This window comes from Procambarus clarkii, chromosome 67, assembly GCF_040958095.1.
Source record: "Procambarus clarkii isolate CNS0578487 chromosome 67, FALCON_Pclarkii_2.0, whole genome shotgun sequence".
Classification (NCBI taxonomy): domain Eukaryota; kingdom Metazoa; phylum Arthropoda; class Malacostraca; order Decapoda; family Cambaridae; genus Procambarus; species Procambarus clarkii.
Window position 1 is genome coordinate 21,137,933 of NC_091216.1, and position 27,352 is coordinate 21,165,284.

At 46.2% G+C, this 27,352-nt stretch overlaps 1 protein-coding gene across 6 annotated transcripts in view; it reads right to left on the reverse strand.

Moving 5' to 3' along the window:
- Pli (E3 ubiquitin-protein ligase pellino) overlaps nucleotides 1-27,352 on the reverse strand; it is a 154,142-nt gene that overhangs the window by 35,779 nt on the left and 91,011 nt on the right. For 4 of the 6 annotated variants that reach the window (XM_045757674.2, XM_045757675.2, XM_069310396.1 and 1 more), the window contains 3 exons: nucleotides 11,973-12,086; nucleotides 5,991-6,135; nucleotides 951-1,130 (listed from right to left, as the gene is read on the reverse strand). In XM_045757674.2, the coding sequence (XP_045613630.1) occupies nucleotides 951-1,130; nucleotides 5,991-6,135; nucleotides 11,973-12,086 (439 nt within the window). The remainder of the gene's footprint in view (nucleotides 1-950; nucleotides 1,131-5,990; nucleotides 6,136-11,972; nucleotides 12,087-27,352) is intronic. The other 2 variants (XM_045757676.2, XM_045757677.2) reach the window with 1 other exon arrangement.

Sequence of the window (27,352 nt, forward strand, 5' to 3'; positions counted from 1 at the left end):
CTCCAGAGGGTTCTGGGCTTTGTGTCCCAGCGTGACTCCGGCTTTCTTGTTCAGGCATTATGGATCCGGGCTACTGAGGGAGGGACCTCACTTTTGTTCTTGGTATCTTCAGTGAATATGCCACCTTTGCACTTCCTGCTCCCATTTTCACAAACTTAAAATCATGCAAGTCTTCTAATGAATACCCATTTTGTATTCACATTTTTAAGTGATTTTACTTTCAACAGTATTGTCTAATGTTACTTATTCTTTAAAATTTTGCACTTAATTCCACTATTTCAAACTTCCTTACATTTAGACATCTGCTACACTCTTTCTTCAATTAGAACACCAACCTCACACTTTTTATTCTAGTATTGCACAATGCTGCATAACGCGGAAACACTGCATTTGTTATGGTTTTCATTAGCTTTGTTTCTATGAGTGCTACAGTATTATGTCTGGGTTTTCATCTCGTGCCCATTCTCCAATTTCACTGGATTTGTTTATAATCCCATCTATTTTTGTATACATTGCCTTTAAGTTCCCTTTCTCCTGTTCATTCTTGTTTCCTCTTCTTGGTGGTCTTTCTTCTGATTAGCTTACCTTGTGGTTACCTTGCGATGATTCCAAAGCTTAGCGTCCCCGCAGAACAGTCCTCGACCAGGCCTCCTCGTTGCTGGACTGGTCAACCAGGCTGCTGGACGCAGCTGCTCACAGCTGACATATGAATTACAACCTGGTTGATCAGGTATCCTTTGGAGGTGTGAGCAAACCCTTTAAGTGAAAGTAGACTTTGTACCCTCATAATGTCCTTACCTGTATACTGGCAATTGGTTTTAAGAGCCTCATGCTACACCCTAGTCTGGAGGCAAGCTTGATAAGTACCTGATCAACTTACTGATGAGATTTTTGGAAAAGTCATGATCATAGTTTTTACTTATAACCTCTCTTTCTGATAAATTACTTACCTTCATTTCTCCATGTTTATCACCAGGTATTGTATCCATGACAACAAAATCTATAGGTGTTTCAGATGACCGTCCTATTTGGAACATGTCGGTTTCAGTGTCCAGTTGATACTCAACAATAACTGCTTGATTCCGTGATAGTGTGTATGAAATGCTGTGTTGTTGAGCATCTAAGATAGCCTGCAAAAATAAATTATTATTATACGATGAAATATGTTGAGAGAGACAGACGTATTACAATCTTTTTCCAGAGAACTGCCACAGTATATTAACCTAAAAATCTTTATAATTCAATATTAAAGCACACAATAAAAAATGTTCTTTGCATTATTCTTGTCTGTATCTCTTATGGACTAGCCAATAAATCTTAGTTGACAGTTCTAACATGACAACACTCCTGTTCTGAAGACAATATGAACTATTAACAATAACCAGAGATGTTTTGATGGAAGTGGATTGTGGGAGGTATCCTATTCCTAAGCCAGGCATTTCTCAATATTAGGAAAATACTTTACAGAAAAAAACAAGTGTTGAATGTACTGTAATGAAGTGGCATTTTCTGTGAGAGCCCCAGAGGCTCCCTAGAGCTGTCAGTCTGATATTTGTTATATTATTCTGGAGCATCAATCAATTGGAGTTCAGCCTACTGGGAACCACGAGCCAGAACCTGGGCCCTTCAGAGAAGCAAACGGGAGCAATGGCCTATGGAAACCGTCATATATTTGGAGGCCTTTCATGTCTGTCATCGACCAGGGTTGGCACCCGGAAAGGTAGGTATAACTAAACAGACCCCACATGGTTAGAAAATTGCAATCGAAGACCGAACAGAGAGGCAGAACTCCCCTACTCAAGAACAAGCAAACACAACACTCCGCCGCCGTGCTGCTTGTCCGCGCAGCCCTTCCCTCCCTGGAAGCCCCTGCCCCGGCTACCCAACAACTCCAGTTCAGAGGCTGAGCATCAAAATCCACGTGAAAAACTGCCGACCGGGAGGGAGGGAGGGAGGAGAGTAATCCCTCCCTCCCTCCCTTCCTCTGGAGGAGGGAGCTCTGGAGCTCCCTCTGGAACCAGGGAGTCTCCAGGGCTCGCCCAGAAAATGGCATTTCATTACATTCAATGCGGTTTTCTGAGTGGAGTCCCATCGGCTTCCTGGCACTACCTTACCAAAGATAAAGAAAAGAGGGACTTACCCGGAAGGCAGCTGCCACTCGCTCCTCAACTCAAAGTCGAGACAACTGGCTGAAACTTTTGAGCCAAAGCCACACACAAACGACTTAGACCAGGAATGTCGAGATAACGTGCGGCCAGGACCCTGTTCGACCTCCAAAATCCCCGTGCTTGAATGTCAGCCCGGGACATATTGCCGAAGACAGCAGTCAAACCCCTGCGCCGGAGGAGAGCATGAAGCTCACCAACCCGAACCTCAGAGGCCAACGCCAACAGAAAGAGAGCTTTGGAAAAATAATCTTGAAACAAAAGGGCCACTACAAACTGAGGAGAAAAGTATGAAAGCACCCTGCCCTATGACCAGAACGGCTCAGGTGGCACATGAGCAGGCAGGAGGGGAAACAGCCTGAGAAAGCTTACGGAATGAGGCAGAAGTGACATCCACTCAGAACGCAAGCTGGAGTGGCTCCGCCAGTGCCGCACGATACAAGGCGACAGTATTTGTCATCAAATGACGGTCTTGAAAAAGCCAAGAGAGAAAGGACAAGACAGGAAACTTCATATTGTCGCCAAGACGAAGCTCTCAGGTGGGACACTATACAAATGGTGATAGACCCATGTCAAAAAGAACAGGTGAAAAGAGCGGAAGAGAAGATCGAACCAGCCAGGTACATAACCGGACCAATCTGCTGAAAGAGGCAGAACCACAAAAACATCTCTGTTTCCGACACCGAGCAAGCAGCGCCTGAAACCAAGACTGAGTCAGCCACCATAAAAACTATGAGGCCAACAGGACTACTCTCCCCTGAAAAGTCTCCAAATGAGCCAGGGCCTGAAGCAACAGCTGGACCGGGGAAAAGATGTACAGGTAACCCCACCTCGATCAGTCCTGCCAAAATGGGTCCACCGAAGAGAACCCCCAGTGGTTCAGACAATGAACCACTGAATCATGGGATCCCAAGAGACCCAAACCCTCCGAAGTGACAGCCAAACCGCAGCAAACTCCTGCACCGTGCTGTAAGCCCAACAGAAGGACGGACCTCATGGCCCCTGGCCGGCCTGGTGAACTCTGTTCACAACACCCCAGCCGAGAGACGAGGCATCTGTGAACATATCAAGCGAGGGCTCGGGTAGGTGCCAAGGCACCGAACCTAGAAAAACTCAAAGAGGAAGCCGGTGACACAGCAACCGACACAAGGCCCCCGGTGACCGAACCCAACGATTGTGAGAGGCAGAAGGGAGGACCCCGAAGGAACCAAAAGACACCGAAGCCAGACCTGACCCGGCGGATAAACCAGCATGGCAAAGTTCAGACTCCCACACAACTGCTCGAGCAACCATCAAGTGACCAGGGAACCCCCCCCCCCTCCCAGGAAACAGCAGAAGGCGGGACTGCAGCCGCAGCAACGACTCCAGAGGGAGAGACAAGGAAACGGTCCGAGATTCCACACGAGACCCAGCCAGGTCCGAACCTGGGATGGAACCAGATGGGATTTTTCTCCAGTTCACCAGGAACACAAAACTGGCACATTGCGAAAGAACCACACACCTGGACACACAGACACACAGACCGGCTGGGAGCCCACATCAACCAGTCGTCAAGGTAGGCTAGAACCCGAACTCCTAGCAGTCGCAGACGGGTCACCACGACACGGATAAGAATATGCGAGGTGCCAGATTCCAGCCAAAAGGAAGGTAATGAAAGTGGCAAGCCTGACACCTTACCACGAAACCTTACCAGTCCCGGAACCCCGGATGAGCATCTGGGTGGGCAGCCAACCTAGCGCACTGCATGCTAGGTTTAGGTTGCTACAAAGCGGATCTTGAGGTTATCTCGAGTTGATTTCGGGGCTTTTGTATCCCCGCGGCCCGGTCCTCAACCAAGCCTCCACCCCCAGGAAGCAGCCCGTGACAGCTGACTAACTCCCAGATACCTATTTACTGCTAGGTAACAGGGGCATAGGGTGAAAAACTCTGCCCATCGTTTCTCGCCAGCGCCCAGGATCGAACCTAGGACCACAAGATCACGTGTACAGCGTGATGTCCACTTGGCCGGCCGGATGCTGCCTGTACCCATATATCATATATCCATGTTACCAGAGTGGGTAAACTGGAGAACTAGCAGAGAGCACAACTCACAAGACTCTGGGTCAAAGGTGTCGCCGACCCAACAGGCAGCATGATGGAGGCAAAAACGGTGCCTGTCACCCTAAGACAAGGGCACACGGCAACCTTTAAACTCGCACGAGTCGAGGCAGAACCCAGAAGACACATCCATAGGTCTAATGAGCCCAATGGGGATTTCCAGGGCCTGTAGGCTGACTGCTACAGGAAGCCCAGGCAAGTTACAGCAAAACTGGCTGGGCCCAAATTAACAAGGGAATCTGCTAAAGCTGAACACCTGCGACATGTACAATCACAGGGGCCTAGAGGAGGGCCACCCAAACAACAGAAATGGACCAATTACCAAACCAGGAAGACTCCCCCCCCCCCCCCCACCTGCTGGCAAGGATACATAAATAAAAGAATAATCCTGCAAAAGTACAACATCCCCAGAGGAACAGAAACAGACTGCCACGTTGGTAGGCTAGCTGCGCTGTACCTTGCACCCCCTACTAGCAAACAATATCACTTCCTACCAGAGGCCACAAAAATCCCAGCTGGCCCCAAGGGTAAGAGCCGAGCAGCAAAGACCCCCCTACAGAAGCGGTCCCTGAAAGTTCTATGAAAGGGAACCCTAAAATTCAAGGGTAGTACTTACAGGGCATACGCAACCCCAGTACTCTCAAAGTTCTCCTGGCCACTGTGCCACACACACAGCAGAACACACCACTAAGGTACACAACTGCTTAGGACTCTGAAGACTCGGAGTCAATGTCTGCCCAGGACAACAACAGCCAACGAACTGGAGTTGTTGGGTAGCTCCAGGGGTGGACGTGGAGGATGGGGGGGGGGGGGCCTGCTGCATGGGTGACAGCTTCTCCCCCATATCAATCTACCCTGGCTTTGCACCCTGGAGAGGCCACTCCAGACCAACAACCAGAGCGCAACTCCATAGTCTCCCGAGACTGATAAATGTCTACTAGTTTGGGTGTTGGTATATGGATGGTCATGTTATTATCCAATTTTAATTCCCTAATTGCACTTACATCAACAGAGCAATGTCCGTGATGCCCCAATCTTCTACATAAATATGATCAAATTCATTCTTGAAATTAGCTGTATTTTTGGGGCATACAACTTTCTCATGAAGGTTGTTCTATCTCCCAACTACTGTACTGTACATACTATACTGAATACTATACCTGTACTGTACTGAATACACCAAAAGTATATTTTTTCCTACTTCTATAAAGTTATTCCAGACACTTAAATTAGTCTCCAGACACTTAAATTACTGACATTGTTAATGGACTAAAATGCAATTAATTTTAGGTTTATTTCAAAATTTATGGCATGAAGAGAGAGAAAAGAATGGTTCTATAAAAGGACCGAGTTCCAGTGTTGCCTTTACCTGCTATCCCTTTCTCTAAATTTCTTTCCAACTTCCTTCACACTACTGTGTAGAGGTTTAGAGCTGGAATGTAGGTCTCTTTCTATATTGATCCTATTACAAAACTTCATAGAGAAGTAATTGCAAACATTACTGGGAATATTCCATGGCATCAGGGAACATGGTGTAAAAATGTTACTGGAGCTACACTTGCACCACTACACATTAATCACGAGAGTTTACAGTGAATAGGAATAACATTAAAGCATTCTTCAGATACAGTATTGCAAAGGCAACACTACCGTATTAAATATAACAGAAAAGCTAATCAAAAGGTATACCTACTGGGAATACCCAACAAAACATTTGTATACTGTTACCTGTGTATTTTGAGGAGTTCGAACAACATAATGTTTAGCAGGTTTGACACCATTTGCACCAGGACGCCTGTGAAGCACAAATTTGCTACGTCTCCTTCCTTTGTCACAAGGCGGCAGGTAACCATTATACCTGAAAAAAGAAGTACTGTATGTACATGAAATTGCCTCAAAGTATCTGGATCACATTCAATGGAAATTGTTTCCAAAAGTATACCTGGTACCTGTCTACCTGTTACTTGTTCTAGGGATCAATGTCCCAGTGGCCCAGTCTCTGACCAGGCCTCCTAGTTGCTGGTCTAGCCTACCAGGCTGTTGGATGCAGCTACTAGAACCCTGGCGTATGGATCACAGCCCAATTGATCAAGCATCCTTTGGAGGTGTTCATCAAGTCCTCTCTTCTTCAACAGTCTGAGAGGTAGGTTAATTGTGCCCCCTTATGTGCAATTTAACTTAGTCCCCTTCATATTGAGAGGATTATCTCTCAGCATATCTATTGCCCCTCTACTTTACAACAGGGCTATTTTGCACATCCTGCCATGCCTCCCTCTGGTATTTTCAATGTAAATTATTATGTATCTCGCTGGCCAGCGCTCTAAGACTACAGATTTTAAACTTTTTAGCAGTCCCAAATATTTAGATGTATTTTTTATTGGATTCGGGGAGTAAAATATCTTTACACATTTTCCAGGCTTTTCCTATGCAATTTCTCAAGCTTAGAATGGGGCTGTTAGTATGCAACCACATTCCACTCTAAAGAGCACATGTCTTAAATAGTATCATTGGTATAGCATCGTGTTTGAAAGGTTCTCGTTTTCCAACCTGTCACTTTTCTTGCAGTCACAACAGCTACTTTATCGTCAACTTTAGAAAGTCTTCCGACATGATTACTCCCAAATCTTTTATATTGCCCTTTCTTCCATTAGTACAATTTGTCAGTGTTTGATATATGGTCTCCGTTTTGATATTTTAGTTTTTCCCCCATAGTGCCGTTTGCAACTTACCTTCATTAAAGATCATGTTATTTTTGGTGGCCCATTGGAAGACCTGATTACTGTACATAATATCCGACTGAAGGTTAGCCATGTCCTCTAATAAAAATTTTAGTGTTATCTGCAAAGGATGACGCACTATTATATTTAGTATCCTTTAGTGTGCATTTTATGTGCAATAACACCATCGTCGCATTTCTTGAAAGCTTTTATAAAATGTGTACTGTATGTCACAGTTTTTCTTGTTTTCCATGACATCTAAGGCTATGTCATAGTGGTCTAGCAATTGAGAGAGGCAGGAGTGGCCTGGTATGAACCCATATTGTCCTGGCTTATCTAGACAGTGATTCCATGTACAGTATTTTGTAATCTTACTTCTTAGCACCCTTTCAAAGAGTCTTATGATGTGTGGTGTTAAGAGCTATTAGTCAGTAATTTTTTGCATCTGGGGCCACATGTAATTTTGTTGCTGTCAGGTGGGGCCCTGACAGATGAGTGAATAGCGCTTTGGATTCGTAGTCCTGAGGTTCCGGGTTCGATCCGGTGGGGGCGGAAACAAATGGGCAGTTTCTTTCACCTTGATGCCCCTGTTCACCTAGCAGTAAATCGGTACCTGGGAGTTAGACAGATGCTACGGGCTGCTTCCTGGGGGGGGGGGGGGGGGGGGGTAACAATAAAGAGGCCTGGACAAGGACCGGGCCACGGGGATGCTAAGCCCCGAAATCATCTCAATATAACCTCAAGATCCGATTTACAATCTCCTTTGTGGTGTGACACGATCTCCACTGTTAAGTACGTTATTGAACAACATAAGTAGCAAACAACAACAAAGACTGGTCCAAGGCAAATACTGTACTGTACAGTACAATCTTGCAAAAGAGAAAAATGATAGATTTCTGCTTAAGATATCTGATCAATTGTGTAATATGTACTACTAATTAGTATTTGCAGGCTGCAAGCAATCCCAATATGGAAGAAAATGCAGAATAGAATCAGTGAAGAGCAGAGGTGCCATAGGCACAATCAGAGAACACTGTATAAACATCAGAGGTCCGCTGTTGTTCAACGTCCTACCAGCGAGCCTAAGAATTACCGGAACAACCGTGGACATCTTCAAGAGTAAACTAGACTGTTTTCTAAAAGAAGTTTCGGATCAGCCGGGCTCTGGTGGGTATGTGGGCGTGTGGGCTGCATCAAGCAACAGCCTGGTGGACCAAATTCTCACAAGTCAAGTCTGGCCTCGGGCCGGGCTTGGGGAGTAGAAGAACTCCCAGAACCCCATCAAGCAGGTAATCCCAGCATGGCTAATTAGGCACACAGAAGTAAATTTGGATTTTGACCAAGCTGTCAGGAAAGGTGCTGAAATTACCTCAAAATATATTTTAGGAATAACTCCATTAATGTAATTTGTCTGTTTCCATGAGCTAGGGTTCATCAAAACTAGCCTTTTTTGAATGTTAGGTATCTGACCCTGACCTGTTTTTTAAATTGTTTGATACTTTAGCAAAAATGTAAAATAATTTTAATCCTGTTTAAGTTTACAAAGCACAAGTTTGAACATACCTGGGATGTAAACTTGTTTGCAAGACCAAAATTATGAGGGTATAGTGGTAAATTTGAATGCTGTACGAGTGAGGGCTACTTGAGCAGTACAAGTTGTGTTCTTTAGCATATGCTCTGTAGCTGAGGAGTGAAACCCATCTCACCCCTAACGTGCACACGACTTGTTTTGTTGCTATTCCACTCATGTAAAACACTACTAAAGAGTATTGAATATCGACCATGTTCAGTGAAATTTCAACAGTAGATCAGCCAAACTTGCAGGGACAGATAATCTCATAAATCTGTTGCACAAAATTGTTTTAGGCTCAACTCGTGATGGCTTGGTGGTAATGTCTGTTGTGTACTGAATTTATTGCTTTGTATGTTGGTAGTTTGAGTGAGTTATTTCCAGACAATAGTGGCACTTAAAGAGGGAGGCTGCTAATGTGTATTGTATGTGCTTGGTCACTGGTATACTGTCACTAGTCAAAATGCAAAGCAAAAACTATTGAACAACGTTTTCAATACTAGTGCTGTTGCTTATCACTTTCCATTGGTGTTTGCTAATTTTATTAGAGACAGTCAGTTAAATATTATACTATGTTCTATACTATTATATAAATATTATACTGGGGAGCCGGTCGGCCGAGCGGACAGCACGCTGGACTTGTGATTCTGTGGTCCTGGGTTCGATCCCAGGCGCCGGCGAGAAACAATGGGCAGAATTTCTTGCACCCTATGCCCCTGTTACCTAGCAGTAACATAGGTACCTGGGTGTTAGTCAGCTGTCATGGGCTGCTTCCTGGGGGTGGAGGCCTGGTCGAGGACCGGGCAGCGGGGACACTAAAAGCCCCGAAATCATCTCTAGATAACCTCTAGATGTTTATAATATAGACAGTTAAATATTATACTATTTTACCATTCCCAATTATGTGTGTGTAGTTAGGTAGCAGTCCCTTCCCTTCTCACTCTTATATCCATCCTTCGGGAGGGAGAAGAAAAGGGATACGGAAGAGAGTAGGACAGGGGCGCGGGAGGGAGGAGGACAGGGGCGCGGGAGGGAGTAGGACAGGGGCGCGGGAGGGAGTAGGACAGGGGCGCGGGAGGGAGTAGGACAGGGGCGCGGGAGGGAGAAGGACAGGGGCGCGGGAGGGAGTAGGACAGGGGCGCGGGAGGGAGAAGGACAGGGGCGCGGGAGGGAGAAGGACAGGGACGCGGGAGGGAGAAGGACAGGGACGCGGGAGGGAGAAGGACAGGGACGCGGGAGGGAGAAGGACAGGGACGCGGGAGGGAGAAGGACAGGGACGCGGGAGGGAGGTTATCTTGAGACGATTTCGGGGCTTAGCGTCCCCGCGGTCCGGTCCTCAACCAGGCCTCCTTTTCTGTTACACGCCCCCCAGAAAGCAGCCCACAGCAGCTGTCTAACTCCCAGGTACCTATTTACTGCTAGATAACTGGGGCATCAGGGTGAAAAACATTTTGCCCTTTTGTCTCTACCTCCACCGGGGATCGAACCCGGAACCTCAGGACTACGAATCCGAAGCACTGTCCATTCAGCTGTCAGGCGCCGTATAAAGGGAGGAGGAAAGGGACGCAGGAGAGAGAAGGGATGGGATGTGGGAGGGAGAAGGGATGTTGGGAGGAAAGGGAAGACTGTGGAGAGGGGACAAAGGAAAAAATGGGGAAGAAAAGTAGGGAGGGGGAGGGGAAGGAGGAATGTAGGGAGGGAGGAGGGGAAGGAGGAATGTAGGGAGGGAGGAGGGGAAGGAGGAATGTAGGGAGGGAGGAGGGGAAGGAGGAATGTAGGGAGGGAGGAGGGGAAGGAGGAATGTAGGGAGGAGGGGAAGGAGGAATGTAGGGAGGGAGGAGGGGAGGAGGAATGTAGGGAGGGGGAAGGAGGATGTGGAGAGGGGGGAAGTTAGGGATATGGGGAGGAGGATGGAGGGGGATGTGGGAAGGGAGAGATGTAGAGAAGTGGGGGATGGGAGGGATGTGGAGTGGGAGCACAGTCAAAATCAATCTTTGAGCAATGTTGGCTGCGTCACACTGGCTGTCAGTGTGTGTCACTCCACACACTGTCACATGGGACACCCTCCCCCCCCCCCTCCAGCCCACTACTAATCACACACACTCACAACTTCCTACAAAGTTGACACATTGTGCACTCGACATTTGGGGTTTGAGAAAGTTGCCAGATACGTCTATATCACAGGCGTATTCTGGCCACTATAACATCACATTCCCGAGTTCTTGCTCTATTAGTCTCATGTGAATGCCTCGTCACGATCTCTATCATAATATTTAATGCTACAACTTTCAAGCACTACAATTACCTTCTGTGGCTGATTGTTCAATAAATCCCTGAACTATATGTTTAACAGATCTCTCGCCCTGTCCATGGAGAACAGAGGAAAATGTACATATACTGGTTAGCATTGTAAATGTGTGGCCACTGTGAGGAAAAACACACACACTTTCCTACAAACCCCAACACCAACTAATCCCGCATCCCAACTCCCTTTCCAACCTTCCCAGTAACCACAACATCCCCGAACCTTCACACATTAGCCTAAATATATAAACTTAAAGCCTTAAGTACAGCCCCACATATACCTCCCACGCCTATATCCACCCTTCCCGACGTTCTCGAGGATGGGGTGGTTAAATAATGATGCAATAAACTTTCGTCTCCTGCGAAGAGCGAGCATGATTCCTATTTGAATTAGTTTCCCTTCTTGATAGGGCGTGTCGTGTGACTCCTGCAGTTGGGTGCCTATTTTCTCCAGGCGGTGGTGCAGGTTTGACCTACTCCAATGTTCCTCCCACACTGCTTCCACGACGACACCAGTCTATTGTTATAACTATAATCCTGTCAGTTCTATTAGGTGGAGGTTTGTCTCCGCATGTGTTTGGGAGGCGATTAAGTGTAGACAGTTTCCACAGTTCGTCAACTCTCCAAGCTAGGCAACTCTAAATCATCAGTTATCCACTGTTGATTAAAAATAAAGTAAATGGGGTATTTTTTCTAGTTAGGTTCTATTGTTTGCTAGTTTAGAGCAAATGGGTCGTCTTAATATGGGTCGTTGATATGCAACTTCTTTCATACTGCTTCATATGATTCTTCGTTAAAATGATGCTTTGCCACATTTTCCACTTTAGATGACAAATCTGATATCACGAAACAAGATCTTTTCCCAGTAATTTTAAAGTGTTTATTATTTCATCTTTAAATAACTGAGGATTTACATCTGTTTTGGTTACATGACGTATACATAATTTTGGGTTTCGTAATTAGTGATCAGGTCAGCAGATGAGGGCAACCAGGCCATGTTTCCCATAGTTGGGGACAGGTGGGTTACTTACCCCAGGATGACCAGCTCCGTGTACCTGGCCAGGTGGTTACTTACCCCAGGATGACCAGCTCCGTGTACCTGGCCAGGTGGTTACTTACCCCAGGATGACCAGCTCGCCGTACTTGAGCAGGTGCTTGGTGTGGTGGTGGTGGTGTCTGGGCGTGGGCGGCGCGGCGTCCACGCCCTCGCCCGCGCCCTCCCCGCCCTCCTCACTGAAAACAAAAACAAAACATCATTACTCTCCCATGTACTATATTATTTTCTTTAGTTTACACTAATGCATCATTGTATACTAGGTTATTTAGGCTACTGTGTTCGTTGGTTTTTCCGTACATAATGAGCAGACGTCGCCGGTGACAGTCGGATGTGGGAAGAGTTCTTCCTGGCTGGATGACCTGGACACACCCCCATCACTGCTCCCTGGTCAGCAGCCTCAAGAATCTATTTACACACGTTCCTTCAGCCCGGCATCTGGTTGATACCTGGTTGATGGGGTTCTGGGAGTTCTTCTACTCCCCAAGCCCGGCCCGAGGCCGTATCATCCTTTGCAGATGACACACAAATCAACATGAAAATTACCTCTGCTGAAGACATTGAAAAACTACAAGCAGATATTAATAAAGTTTTCGACTGGGCATCAGAAAATAACATGATGTTTAACAGCGATAAATTCCAGGTACTCAGGTACGGTAAAAATAAGAACCTTAAAACATAATACAGGGTACAAAACGCAATCAAATTTGCCTATAGTAGGAAGGCAACATGTAAAGGATTTGGAAATAATGATGTCTGACGACCTAAATTTTAGGGAGCATAACCAAGCAAATATTGCGTCAGGTAGGAAAATGATAGGATGGATTACGAGAACTTTCAAATCCAGTACAACCATCACAATGGTTGTACTCTTCAAGTCACTTGTGTTGTCCCGTCTTGAATACCGCTCAGTACTCACTTCCCCCTTCAGAGCAAGAGAGATTGCTGAAATAGAGGAAATACAGAGAACATATACGAGACACATATACGAGATAAAGAATCTAAGTTATTGGGATCGTCTCAAAGCTCTCAAAATGTACTCACTAGAAAGACGACGAGAGAGATCAAATAATATACACCTGGAAAATACTGGAGGGCCAGGTCCGAAATCTGCAATGTAAAATAACACCATACTAGAATGAACGATATGGAAGAAAATGCAGAATAGAACCAGTGAAGAGCAGAGGTGCCATAGGCACAATCAGAGAACACTGTATAAACATCAGAGGTCCGCGGCTGTTCAACACCCTCCTAGCGAGCATAAGAAATATTGCCGGAACAACCGTAGACAGCTTCAAGAGGAAACTAGATAGTTTCCTCCAAGGAGTGCCGGACCAACCGGGTGTGGTGGGTATGTGGGCCTACGGGCCGCTCCAAGCAACAGCCTGGTGGACCAAACTCTCACAAGTCAAGCCTGGCCTCGGGCGGGGCTTGGGTATCAGGTATCCATCAAGCAGGTATCAAGATCAAGAGCCACAGTAGGGTAGACAAAATAGCTCCATAGACAAGAAGAGGAACAATAGGTAAATTAAGAGATCTTTCTATTAACATGAAGGTCCTGAGGCTCTACCACACTCCCGCTCAACACAAGAGAACCAACTAGCCAAAATTAGTGTGTGTTAAGACTCAACTGTATAATTACTTCCTAAATACCTGATGCACCTGGCTACGGTCACTACCTCCAACTACAAACTCTGGGAACCAAATGAACAAATCCACAAGGGCCGTGACGAGGATTCGAACCTGCGTCCGGGAGCATCCCAGGTTCCCATCTGGGAACCAAAGTTTGTAGTTGGACTACAAACTCCAGGTCACTAAAACTGTGGTCAGTTTGAGTGACCTGGAGGCACTCACCCCTGGGACCAACACAAGGTTTCCTCCAATCTAAAGTTTAGAGGCAGACTTGAAGAGGTGAAGCTTACTGCCGCATGCACAAGTAGGTGAGCACACACACATCAGCCCAACACAACAGTAGTGACAATACCGGGAGTGAGGAGGGTGTTGAGGGGGGGGGGGTCAGTAGCCAGAATGGTGAGTATTGGGTGTTGAGGGGGGTGGGGGGGGGGGGGGGGGCAGTAGCCAGAATGGTGAGTATTGGGTGTTGAGGGGGGTGGGGGGCAGTAGCCAGAATGGTGAGTATTGGGTGTTGAGGGGGGGGGGGGGGGGTCAGTAGCCAGAATGGTGAGTATTGGGTGTTGAGGGGGGGGGGGGTCAGTAGCCAGAATGGTGAGTATGGGGGTGGGGAGGCAGGTGGAGGCCGCGTGAGTCAAGAACACACTAATAGTTTACTCGTCATAACCTTCCATGAACTAGAGGCGTGTCGGGGGAGGCTGTCACCGGCCGTGTAATTAACACAACTCTTGTGTGTGTGTGTGTGTGTGTGTGTGTGTGTGTGTGTGCGCGCGCGCGCGTGTGTGTGTGTGTGTGTGGTGTCGTACAACACACACAACACATGTCGTACCTAGTAGCCAGAACGCACTTCTCGGCCTACTATGCAAGGTCCGATTTGCCTAACTAGCCAAGTTTTCCTGAATGTATATATTTTAATTTTTTTTTCTTATGGAATGAAACGATTATCTATTTCATTATGTATGAGTTAAGTTTTTCATTTGAGTTAAAACTAACGTAGATATATAACCGAACCTAACCAACCCTACCTAACCTAACCTATCTTAACCTAAACTAATATAACTAAGTCAGTAATTCATGTTCTTAACATAATAATATTTCAAATAAACTAATTGGAAACAATTTATTGAAAATAAAGGAAATCACTCTGCCTATTAGGCAAATCGGGCCTTGCATAGTAGGCCGATAAGTGCGTTCTGGCTACTAGGTACGACAATATTATATTATATATATATATATATATATAATATATATATATATATATATATATATATATATATATATATATATATATATATATATATATATATATATATATATATATATATATATATGAATGACCATTCAGGGGCTAACAAGCCTGAATGGTCCCCAGTCATATATACAAATGAAAACTCCACACCCCAGAAGTGACTCGAATCCATACCGTCAGGAGCACTATACAACTGGTGTACAGGAGACCTTAACCACTCGACCATCACGACCGTACAAAATTTGATGGTAGCCGAGGCTATTTGCCCATCATCCCGACGGCGCTCTGATGGTAATCTTGGGCATAGTTATTTTATTAAATCACTTCTTTTTTTGGGGGGGTGATACCCCCACTGCCCACGGGATGGGTATGGGGTGCATAATAAAGAAATGAAATAAAGTTAGTTGAGAAGACGGGTCAGGGTGGCAACACCCCACTTCCTTAACTACACAAATGCCATTCGACATTTGGGATACAATTCGTCTATAATTAGTTCACACAATTTTCTCGCCCTCAATCTCCCCTGAACAATAATCATTACTATGTACTGTATGAACACAGGAGGTTGAAGAGCTCTTGTTCTACATCACCACCATTTGGCGAGTCCTCGCGTGTAAGTGGTTGTCGCTTCATGTTGGGCTACACTGATACCAAGTACATGTTATGTTGGGCTACACTGATACCAAGTACATGTTATGTTGGGCTACACTGATACCAAGTACATGTTATGTTGGGCTACACTGATACCAAGTACATGTTATGTTGGGCTACACTGATACCAAGTACATGTTAAAATGTAAGCCACGAGGTTCACGGGTCAGCTGATTCCTTTTACACCTATCTGTTAAAACATGTTCCGAAAGCAAGTCATGAGGAGCCAGGCTCCAGGAAAACTATTTGTAACCGGTGACAAACTTACTTGAAATTATACTTTACTTTAGAATACCCTGCTAACATTTTCTATATTCCAGATAAGAAAACATTTATGTAAGGGCTAACTTTAATATAACCACCCGAGCTTTACGAGTAAGGAAAAATGATCAAACATACGTAGCAAACTTATGATATATGATAAAAGGTAATTTTTTAAATATGGTGTGTGTGATTTCCATTGTAATCTCTAATTTCCAAGGAAAAGCAAGTAAAAAAAAATATTCTTACTACTGACGAAGGTAGTTTACAAAGTTTCAGCAACTTTAGCAGAATTCAAGTGCAGTTGAAAGGTTAGTGCATTATCAGGAGACCTGTTGGAGAGCTAGATAGTTAGCTCTTGCAAGTAATAAATTATGTAACATCAAATGTGACCTTTCCTATTGGCCTTCCTTATCACAAAAACAGGAAGTTGGGAAGGGTGTGTGTGTGCCCAGGTGAGGTTACACCGCGGCCCCCACACACTACTCTGGGGACTCTTAAACTCCCTCCTACCACCTCCCCGTAAACTCTTCCTCCTAGGAAATGTAGATGTTTATCTCTCAATGTTTGGTAATACGTTTATTGTTTGTGATGTGTGTCTATGTATGTATTAACACGATGTACTGAACGGGGTGAGAATAGCTTGAGCTGCCTCATCCTGTGTGTGTATTTTACCTCAATAAACTTGTTTCAATTTCAACTCTTCCCCCCTACGTCTCCCTCCATAACATCCTTGCTGAATTTCGTACTTGTGTCTTTCTGCTCTCAATTTTTCATCCACAATAATGTCTAAGAATTGTGAAATATTCAGTGACAAATCTTCCAATGTGGGCACCTTTTGATAATTACCTCTCAGATCACCTGCTGGGATCATTAAACCTGGGCTTCACCTCAAACTTTGTTTAAGGGTAACATCAGGCAGGGAAATGGTGGGATGGACTTCGATAACCTGTGATGGACTAAGGGAACCCACCACAATGCTTCTAGTATTCAAGTCAGTTGCTTACCAGTCTTGAGTGGTGCTCGGTACTTACTTCCCCTTTCAGAGCATGAAACATTTTTGGAAGAGGGCAGTCAGAGAACATATACGGCGCACACACACACACAAGGTACCTAGATTACTGGCACCGTCTCAAAGCTCCCAAAATGTACTCTCTAGCAAGGAACCGAGAAGGGCATCACATAATATATACATGGAACATACTGGAAGATTAGGTTTCAAATATGCACAGCAAAAAAATCGCTCCACATACTGGAACGAACAATATGGTATGAAATGCAGAAAAGACCAGTGAAGAGTAGGTGCGGCACGGAAACCCACTGTGTGAACATCAGAGGAGTACAAGTATATATGTGGGCTTCCAGGTAGCTGCAAGCAACAGCCTATTAGGAAGCTGACGCCCTAATGTGCTGAACAACCATTTAGGTGTGCAACACTTTTCCCGAGTTGGCTGAATCAGCTGGGAACAGGTCCACACCAGACTTTCCCACAACAGTGTAAAACACCCCCCCCCCCCTTCTGATTCAGTTGTATAACTGGATCAGCTCCTATCATATACCCCTGTATGATAGTTAGCAGAGAGAGACGGTGCTGGAGTGTCGGAGAGTGTGAGGCTGCAGGTCAGAGAGTGTGAGGCTGCAGGTCAGTGAGGGTGCAGGTCATCAGGCGAGCCTCAGGAGACAGAGTGACTCCACCAGACTGAGAGTCAGAGAGTGGTCTTAATTAAGGTAATGTGTGTGATCTTTGATACGTTTTCCATGTCTGGATCCCGTAACAATTGCCAGTATTGCCAATGTTAAAGTAGGATTTTATAAGTGGTGAACTACATAATTTGTTCTCAATAAACTCATGTTAAACTTCTCATCTGTATCAATTGTTGAATCCCCGTAGTTTCTAATTGGCTAACAACCGTCCCATAATTAATGACAGTTAAAGAAAGAGTACTCTCTAAGTCAAGCAATGTTTCTTGCCTCGTTGCTTGATATAGTAAATGGATAAGGCAGATGGTGGCAGCGTAATTAAGCCCGGGTAGCATTTCCTTGTTGGATACCTTTGGTTCCGGTGTAAACCATTAATGGTACTGTAATATGGTGTACAAATTTAGCAGGGTTACATTATTAATGTTTCTATTTTTAGTGTATAGGTATAGTGGTGTTACAGAGGAAGTACTTGACTCACCAGATTGTAGTGTACGCGTGGGCCTGCAGGCAGCAGCTGCAAGCAACAGTCGTGCTGGAGCAAGTTGTGGCAAGTGTGGACCCAGGTCAGGCTTGTGGAGTACAACTACCACAACTCAATGTAGGTATACTGACTAGCCGGAATACTTGTGATGTTGACACCTGATCTTTAACACCGCTGGTAACTGACGAACGTGGTGCCTGGTGTCTCCTGGTGGCACACACCCACCCCCATGGCACCATGGTGGCACCCCTGGCTGACCCTCCCCAACCTGCTTCGTCTTGACCTCACCACCTTCCACCACATTTACTTTGTATCTACCTTCTTATTATAATAGGCGAGGCCAAACCAAAGTTTCCTTGTACGTGAACGTCTCCTCGAGGGTATAGAGGAGTGTTGTTGAGCAATAGGGGAGGGATGTGACTTGTCTGTCTTAGAGGAGAGCTTAGGGACGAGGAGGAGGGCCAGGGCGGTGGAGGGGTGGGGACGGGTCATTACTCCCCAACATCCCCACCACCACCACCTCCCATAAGCCTCTCCCCCAACCACAATAATGGAAACATTCACTCCCTGCCCCCACTTTGCCTAATGTGCGTGTGCGCGCGCGCGAGAATGTGTGAATTTACTATTTGCGTCTGCAAAATCGAGCTAGCTCTTGGACCCCGCCTGTCTAACCAATCTATTTTTCCTCTATTATATTTACAACACATTCTCACACACACATCCCCAGGAAGCAACCCGTAGCAGCTGTCTAACTCCTTGGTACCTATTTACTGCTAGGTGAACAAGTGCATTAGGGTGAAAGAAACTCCCCATTTGTTTCCTCCTCCGTCGGGGATCGATCACCGGACCCTGGGACTACGAATACCGAGCGCTGTCCAATCAGCCGTCATGCCCCTGTAAGGGCCTGATAGCGTGTGCTCACCTGTTGGAACCTGCAGGATAGAGTTTCAGCTCTTGGACCCGGCCTTTCCAGCCGTTATTTGTTTAATGCAATGACTCCAGGCATATTACTCTATTATAATATCGTAATGAAGTTGGGGCCTGATAGCCGAGTGGATAGCGCTTCGGATACGTAGTCCTGAGGTTCCGGTGGGAGGAGGAAACAAATGGGCAGTTTCTTTCACCGGATGCCCTGTTCACCTAGCAGTAAATAGGTACCTGGGAGTTAGACAGCTGCTACGGGCTGCTTCCAGGGGAGGGGGGTGTAACAAAAAGGAGGCCTGGTCGAGGACCGGGCCGCGGGAACGCTAAGCCCCGAAATCATCCTAAGATAACCCACGATAACCAAGTATCCAATTTTGAAAGTATGACTAGAGACGTCTTCTACACCTGCTCTCTTAACTGCCCATTTATCTATATTTATATATTATTTATCTACCCATTTATCTACCATTCTTACACTAAAAATAAACTTTCCAATATCTGTTTAATTTGTATCTCGTGGCAACCACCTTATAACCATGACGGCACCTCACGGCACCTCGTGCAACTGTTCCTGAGGTACCGAGCTGAACACACAACACTAAGGTGAACACTTGTGAACACCTAAGGTACAGTGAACACTGTAAACACTTGTGACCAGTAAGGCAGTGTGAGCGGCCATGATTGAGGCCAAACATCATGACTGAGGCAATGTGAAGTTGATGATCAGAGCAAGAATAGGAGGCTCTCCCCCGCCGCTAGTGTTGGTCCATCATGACCTGGTTGATGGGGTTCTGGGAGTTCTTCTACTCCCCAAGCCCGGCCAGACTTGACTTGTGAGAGTTTGGTCCACTAGACTGTTACCTCATGTGATGGTGACCCTGTCTCTCTCTGTGTGTGTGTGTAATTACCTAAGTGTAATTACCTAAGTGTAATTACCTAAGTGTAGTTACAGGATGAGAGCTACGCTCGTGGTGTCCCGTCTTCCCAGCACTCTTTGTCATATAACGCTTTGAAACTACTGACGGTCTTGGCCTCCACCACCTTCTCCCCTAACTTGTTCCAACCGTCTACCACTCTGTTTGCAAAAGTGAATTTTCTTATATTTCTTCGGTATCTGTGTTTAGCTAGTTTATATCTATGACCTCTTGTTCTTAACGTTCCAGGTCTCAAGAAATTTTCCCTATCGATTTTATCAATTCCTGTTACTATTTTGTATGTAGTGATCATATCACCTCTTTTTCTTCTGTCTTCTAGTTTTGGCATATTTAATGCCTCTAACCTCTCCTCGTAGCTCTTGCCCTTCAGTTCTGGGAGCCACTTAGTAGCATGTCTTTGCACCTTTTCCAGTTTGTTGATGTGCTTCTTAAGATATGGGCACCACACAACTGCTGCATATTCTAGCTTTGGCCTGACAAAAGTCGTGAACAATTTCTTTAGTATATCGCCATCCATGTATTTAAAAGCAATTCTGAAGTTAGAAAGCATAGCATAGGCTCCTTGCACAATATTCTTTATGTGGTCCTCAGGTGATAGTTTTCTATCTAGAACCACCCCTGGATCTCTTTCTTTATCAGAATTCTTCAAAGATTTCTCACATAATATATAGGTTGTGTGGGGTCTATGTTCTCCTACTCCACATTCCATAACATGGCATTTATTAACATTAAATTCCATTTGCCAAGTGGCGCTCCATATACTTATTTTGTCCAGGTCTTCTTGAAGGGCATGACAATCATCTAAGTTTCTTATCCTTCCTATTATCTTAGCATCATCAGCAAACATGTTCATATAATTCTGTATACCAACTGGTAGATCATTTATGTACACAATAAACATCACTGGTGCAAGAACTGAACCCTGTGGTACTCCACTTGTGACATTTCTCCAGTCCGATACATTGCCTCTGATCACAGCCCTCATTTTTCTATCAGAAAATTTTTCATCCATGTTAGAAGCTTACCTGTCACCCCTCCAATATTTTCCAGTTTCCAGAACAACCTCTTATGTGGAACTCTGTCGAAAGCCTTTTTTAGGTCCAGATAGATGCAGTCAATCCAACCATCTCTTTCCTGTAATATCTCTGTTGCTCGATCATAGAAACTGAGTAAATTCGATACACAGGATCTTCCAGATCGAAAACCATACCGTCTGATATTATATCATTTCTCTCCAGGTGTTCTATCCATTTAGTTTTAATTATTTTTTCCAATATTTTGACTATTACACTTGTCAATGATACAGGTCTATAATTAAGGGGGTCTTCCCTGCTTCCACTTTTGTAGATTGGAACTATGTTAGCCTTTTTCCACACATCAGCTACAACTCCTGTATACAGGGATGCCTGAAAAATCAGTTGAAGAGGAATGCTGAGCTCATGTGCACAGTCTCTCAGAACCCATGGTGAAACTCCATCTGGACCAACTGCTTTGTGTGTGTGTGTGTGTGTGTGTGTGTGTGTGTGTGTGTGTGTGTGTGTGTGTCTACATACACAGGTGTATGTATTCACAAATACTAGGTGAGCGCGGGGGAAGTGGGGGGAGGGGTGTAGGTAGGGGGGGAAGGAAGTGGAGGATGACAGGGGAAGGAGCGGTGAGGTATGGGTGGGGGGGGCCTGAGGAAGGAAGGAGAGAGAGAGAGAGTGTGAGAGTGTGAGAGTGTGAGAGTGTGAGAGTGTGAGAGTGTGAGAGTGTGAGAGAGAGAGAGAGAGAGAGAGAGAGAGAGAGAGAGAGAGAGAGAGAGAGAGAGAGAGAGAGAGAGAGAGAGAGAGAGAGAGAGAGTGTGAGTGAGAGAGTGTGAGTGAGAGAGTGTGAGTGAGAGAGTGTGAGTGAGAGAGTGTGAGTGAGAGAGTGTGAGTGAGAGAGTGTGAGTGAGAGAGTGTGAGTGAGAGAGTGTGAGTGAGAGAGTGTGAGTGAGTGAGTGAGTGAGTGAGTGAGTGAGTGTGTGTGTGTGTGTGTGTGTGTGTGTGTGTGTGTGTGTGTGTGTGTGTGTGTGTGTGTGTGTGTGTGTGTGTGGGGAAGGGGGGGGGGGGCGGAGTACAAGAAGGTAGTATACCATAAAGTTATTTAGCAACGTTTACAGATACCCGATCCTATAAGGAACCTTTTTCATTCATATATCAGCAGGCGCTGTGTATGCCAACACAAATATTGACATTCCCGGCACCGACTCCGGATAAACACTATTTTTAGAAAGCAAATACAGTCTATCACGTGGCCAGCTAAACCCCCCCCCCCTGGTGCCACCATTCTCGTGACGTCATGCCGGGAACTGACGATGCGGGAGTGACGTCAGAGATCAGCTGGGATGCCAGGCTTCGATCCAGCAGCAGCATTAACGCGAGAAGAGTGAAGTAGGCGGGTTCTTGGCTTCTCCCCCACTCTTATTGTGTAACTACCTTAGCGAGGTTCCTCCCTACCGCAGCGTAATCATTCAGGTGAAGGGGAGCACACAAGAGGCAGGTGTAGGCGCCCGAGGCCTCATTCAGGAAGGGGAAGGGGGTAGTTGGCCGTCATTAAAGACGCACACTATATAACCGAGGCAAGTGTGGCAGCCACCAAGAAGGATCCAGCTGTGTTTGGCCAAGGTCAGACACCACCGCACTGGAAACTGGGTCAACCCATGTGAGGATCCTGAGGCCTTGTACCACACCACACAGTCATGAATATAAACCAGTTGACGGGCTCACTATAGCCCGTCCTACTTGCAACTTTTGTTTCCAGTAACTGAATCTAAAACAACGACTGTTGTGTGTGAGCGCACCGAGCACATCTCCTGTGCCAGGTGAGTACGACGTGCTCACCGTACGTCGAGTGCTACTTGGAACTTTTTGTTCCCAGTAGCTGACTGTGAACCACCACTACCAATCACTGTGTGTGGCGAGCAGTGAAGCCAGAGAGAACTTGAGCAGAGGAGTAGAGTACCTTGTGCAACACGTGCAGAGTGAGTCACACACCTCGGCCACACTACCCAACACTCCGGAAACGTTACCGGGACTGCCCACACGGTATATATATCAAGTAAATGTATATGTAAGAGTGGCACATCAAGGTTAAGCACCACTTGACCCAGTGTTCTACACCCCGCGTACGACACTGGAAAAAGTTTTGTGTTTTGCATTTTTGACAAAAACAAAACAGGGAATAGAATAAAGGGAATAGAGGGAAATCCCTGAAATAGAGGGAATACAGAACATATACGGCACGCATAGACGCGATAAAGCACCTAAATTATTGGGATCGTCTCAAAGCTCTCCAAATTTACTCACTAGAAAGGAGGCGAGAGAGAGAACCAATAATATACACCTGGAAAATACTGGAGGGCCAGGTCCCAAATCTACACAGTAAAATAACAACGTACTGGAGTGAACGATATGGAAGAAAATGCAAAATAGAACCAGTGAAGAGCAGAGGTGCCATAGGCACAATCAGAGAACACTGTATAAACATCAGAGGTCCGCGGTTGTTCAATGTCCTCCCAGCGACTGTAAGAAATATTGCCGGAACAACCGTGGATATCTTCAAGAGGAAACTGGACTGTTTTCTAAGAGAAGTTCCGGATCAGCCGGGCTGTGGTGGGTATGTGGGCCTGCGGGGCGCTCCAAGCAACAGCCTGATGGACCAAACTCTCACAAGTTGAGCCTGGCCTCGGGCCAGACTTGGGGAGTAGAAGAACTTCCAGAACCCCATCAACCAGGTATCAAGCAGGTTAAAACAGCGACTTGGTGAGTTAGAGATATGGGGATCAGCTTAATGAAATTATTACCCAGACAAAATCACTGGACATGTTTACACGACACAAGTCAAAATGTTTATGTTTAAGCCAGTGTGTGACATAGCAGGAGTGGTATAGTGTGGTATACCAAGACCTTGTGCACTACGGGCGGCAGGAGTAGTACACCTGCTCACCGCCAGTGCTTGCAACAATCATTGTTCTAGACAATAAGAGTTAAGACTTAGGGCCAAAGCCAACGGCACACCTGATACAACAGTTGGAAGGAACACCTGCCGACCCAGTTCACCTGTCCGTGACAGTAAATCACCTTCACCCACTGTCCCCATAACCTGGCAACATGATACAACACAAACATGTCACAATCTCACATGCATCACTAGTGAACTTTTTCTTACATCGCATTACGCTCAGTATAAATATATAATGCAATGCTGGGGTAAGATATTTGCTTTAACTGAGTAAGGCTTCGTGCCGCTGTCTGCGGGACTGTCTGGCCTGTCTCAACGGGGATGGCAGGAGTCACCCCTCACAAGGGGTTACTGTCTGGTGGCCAGGTATATGGTGGCGCTACACCGTCCGGGGGCCAGGTGTACAAAAGAGCCCCCGTTAACAAGCCAAGGGGCAATAGGTATGGTGAGAGTATATCAACATGAAGAGCCCGAGACTTCAGTACTCTCCCTCTACACACAAGGGGCATAACTATTCCGCTTCACGTGGCGTTCAAGAGAGCTTGATAAACCACTATGAATGGATACCTGATCAACCGGACTGTGACACTCACGTCAGAAGGTGCGCAGCTGCGTCTACCAGCCTGGTTCGGTCCGTCTAATTACCTAGTTAGCCAAAGCTTCCTAGTATTACGTAAGTAATGAAGAAATATTACATTTACTCACTATAATGTTGGAGCTGAATGTAGAATAAAGTATATTTTTACTTTGAAATAATATAATTTTATAGCGAAATTTGCCCAAACTAAGGGCAGGCGACGCCATAGGAAGTCGACGATCGAAACGACAATGTTGTGGAGCGACTTATCCAAGCTCTAGTGTTGCCTGGAGGTTATATTAGGTTAGGTACAAGAGCGCGCACTCTCTCCAGGATACAATATATCTTGGATAAGTCGCTCCACAACACGTTTTATCATCGACTTCCTATGGCGTCGCCTGCCCTTAGTTTCCGTCTAATTTCGTTATCAAATTATATTATTTCAGAGTAAAATTATGTTTTTCCATGTTGTACATTCAGCACCAACATTATAGTGAGTAAATGTCATATTTCTTCATTACTTACGTAATGGTAGGAAGCTTTAGGTAATTAGACCAGAACCAAGCCGCGGGTACAGCTTAGTCGCAGGGAACCTTAGAGGCTTCAGGAAACACAGTGGATATGATGATAACATGAAAGATACCGAGAAGACTAGGTGGACAAGGACAGCTTGCTGACATTAAGATAAACTACGACAAGGGTACACAGGAGGCAGCAAGACACCCAGAGGAGAAGATATGTAAGGAAATAGTCGTATCCTGTCCGGTGGTCGATGGGTGGATATACTGGAAGATCATGTGGAAGCCACCTCCAGCCACAACTTGCCAAGATAACATTCGAACGTCAAATCAAGTCAAGTAAAAAAACAAAACCCAGCAGGTACAAGAATAGCTGATAGGGTTAAAGCGCTGAACGTCAACTTGCCCCGTAGTGTGTGTTAAGTAAGCACCTCCTTACACACCTACACGCACGTCTCACGCACTTGGCCACACGCGCGCCTGTAAGCATGTCTCCCACCTAACAAGACGCACACGTTACCTGTGTGTGTGTGTGTGTGTGTGTGTGTGTGTGTGTGTGTGGGGCCGGACCTCACTACTCCCACCAGACATTGCGTGGTCATACATGGAGAGGGTCCTGGGGAGTAGTTCTACTCCTCGAGCCCGGCCTGAGGCCAAGCCCCACAAAGTATACGCCCCACGTGTGATGCTATTGCTTGGTTGCACTTTCTGCAAGACCTTATCTAAGAACAATGATTAGGGTAACAATACTGATACTCATCACATACAACTGCCTTAGTGTGGTGTGTAACTATAACAGGTGGTGTGAGAAGCGAGTGACTGGAGGCACCAGGTCGGGAGCCACCCACTGCCGTCACCCCACAAGAAGAAAACAAACGTAAACCACCATTGTGACAGAGGCTCCAGCTCCCCCCCCCCCCACACACCCCCACACACACACTACAAAATAGCTCCCGGAACTGAAGAACAAGAGTTACGAGGAAAGACAAAACGCGTTAAACATGCCAAAACTTGAAGACAGAAGAAAAAAAGGTGAGATGATCACCATTTACAAAATATTAACCGGAATCGACCATATTGACAAAGAAGAGGACACAGATTCAAGCTAAGGAAACAAAGGACCTGAAAAAATATTATAAAGGTTTCTTTTGCAAACAGAGTGGTAGACGGTTGGAACAAGCCAAGTGAGGTGGTGGTGGAGGCTAAAATAGTCAATAGTTATACGGGGGACTGACAGCTGAGTAGACAGCGCTTGGGATTCGTGGTACTAAGGTTCTGGGTTCAATCCCCGGTGGAGGCGGAAACAAATGGGCAGTTTCTTTCACCCTAATGCCCCTGTTCACCTAGCAGTAAATGCGTACCTGGGAGTTAGACAGCTGCTACGGGCTGCTTCCAGGGGGTGTGTAACAAAAAGGAGGCCTGGTCGAGGACGGGGCCTCGGGGACGCTAAGCCCCGAAATCATCTCAAGATAACCTCAAGAAGGAGACATACGCCAAAGAGTACTGGGAAGACGGGACACCACGAGCGTAGCTCTCATCCTGTAACTACACTTAGATAATTACACACACACACACACACACTTTTGCCTTCATACTCTCAATGTTATGAATACGTCACTACAACTTTGTATGACCTGACAATAAAGGGTAACTTATCAATTAGACGATACTCGCTCTAATAAGTTCTGACAATGGTACAATAAAGGTAAACACTACTGCGTCGTACCATAAGCAATACTATGCCAGGTGAAGCCGTCAACACCCGTGTTCCTTACACAACACTCTTGTACCAAACATAAAAGTCAACGGTTACAACACAACAAGAGTGAACTGCCTCTTTCCTCATTGGTCGAACAATGGAGACCGACATCATATGTTCTTGTGGCAGTGGTCACGTCCTCGTCTCATACTCCAGCCAGGAAGACGGTTGGGCACGTTCTCAATGCCTCTGTTCACCCAGCAGTAAACATGTACTGGGGAGTTAGGCCACTGTTCTGGCTTCCACCCTGGGAAGGGCCAGTAGTAGTTGGTCAGGGGCCACACTGGTCAGGTCAGGGGCCACACTGGACAGGTCAGAGGCCACACTGGACAGGGGCCACACTGGACAGGTCAGAGGCCACACTGGACAGGGGCCACACTGGACAGGTCAGAGGCCACACTGGACAGGGGCCACACTGGACAGGTCAGAGGCCACACTGGACAGGTCAGGGGCCACACTGGTCAGGTCAGAGGCCACACTGGACAGGTCAGGGGCCACACTGGTCAGGTCAGGGGCCACACTGGTCAGGTCAGGGGCCACACTGGTCAGGTCAGGGGCCACACTGGTCAGGTCAGGGGCCACACTGGTCAGGTCAGGGGCCACACTGGTCAGGTCAGGGGCCACACTGGTCAGGTCAGAGGCCACACTGGTCAGGTCAGAGGCCACACTGGTCAGGTCAGAGGCCACACTGGTCAGGTCAGGGGCCACACTGGACAGGTCAGGGGCCACACTGGTCAGGTCAGGGGCCACACTGGACAGGTCAGAGGCCACAC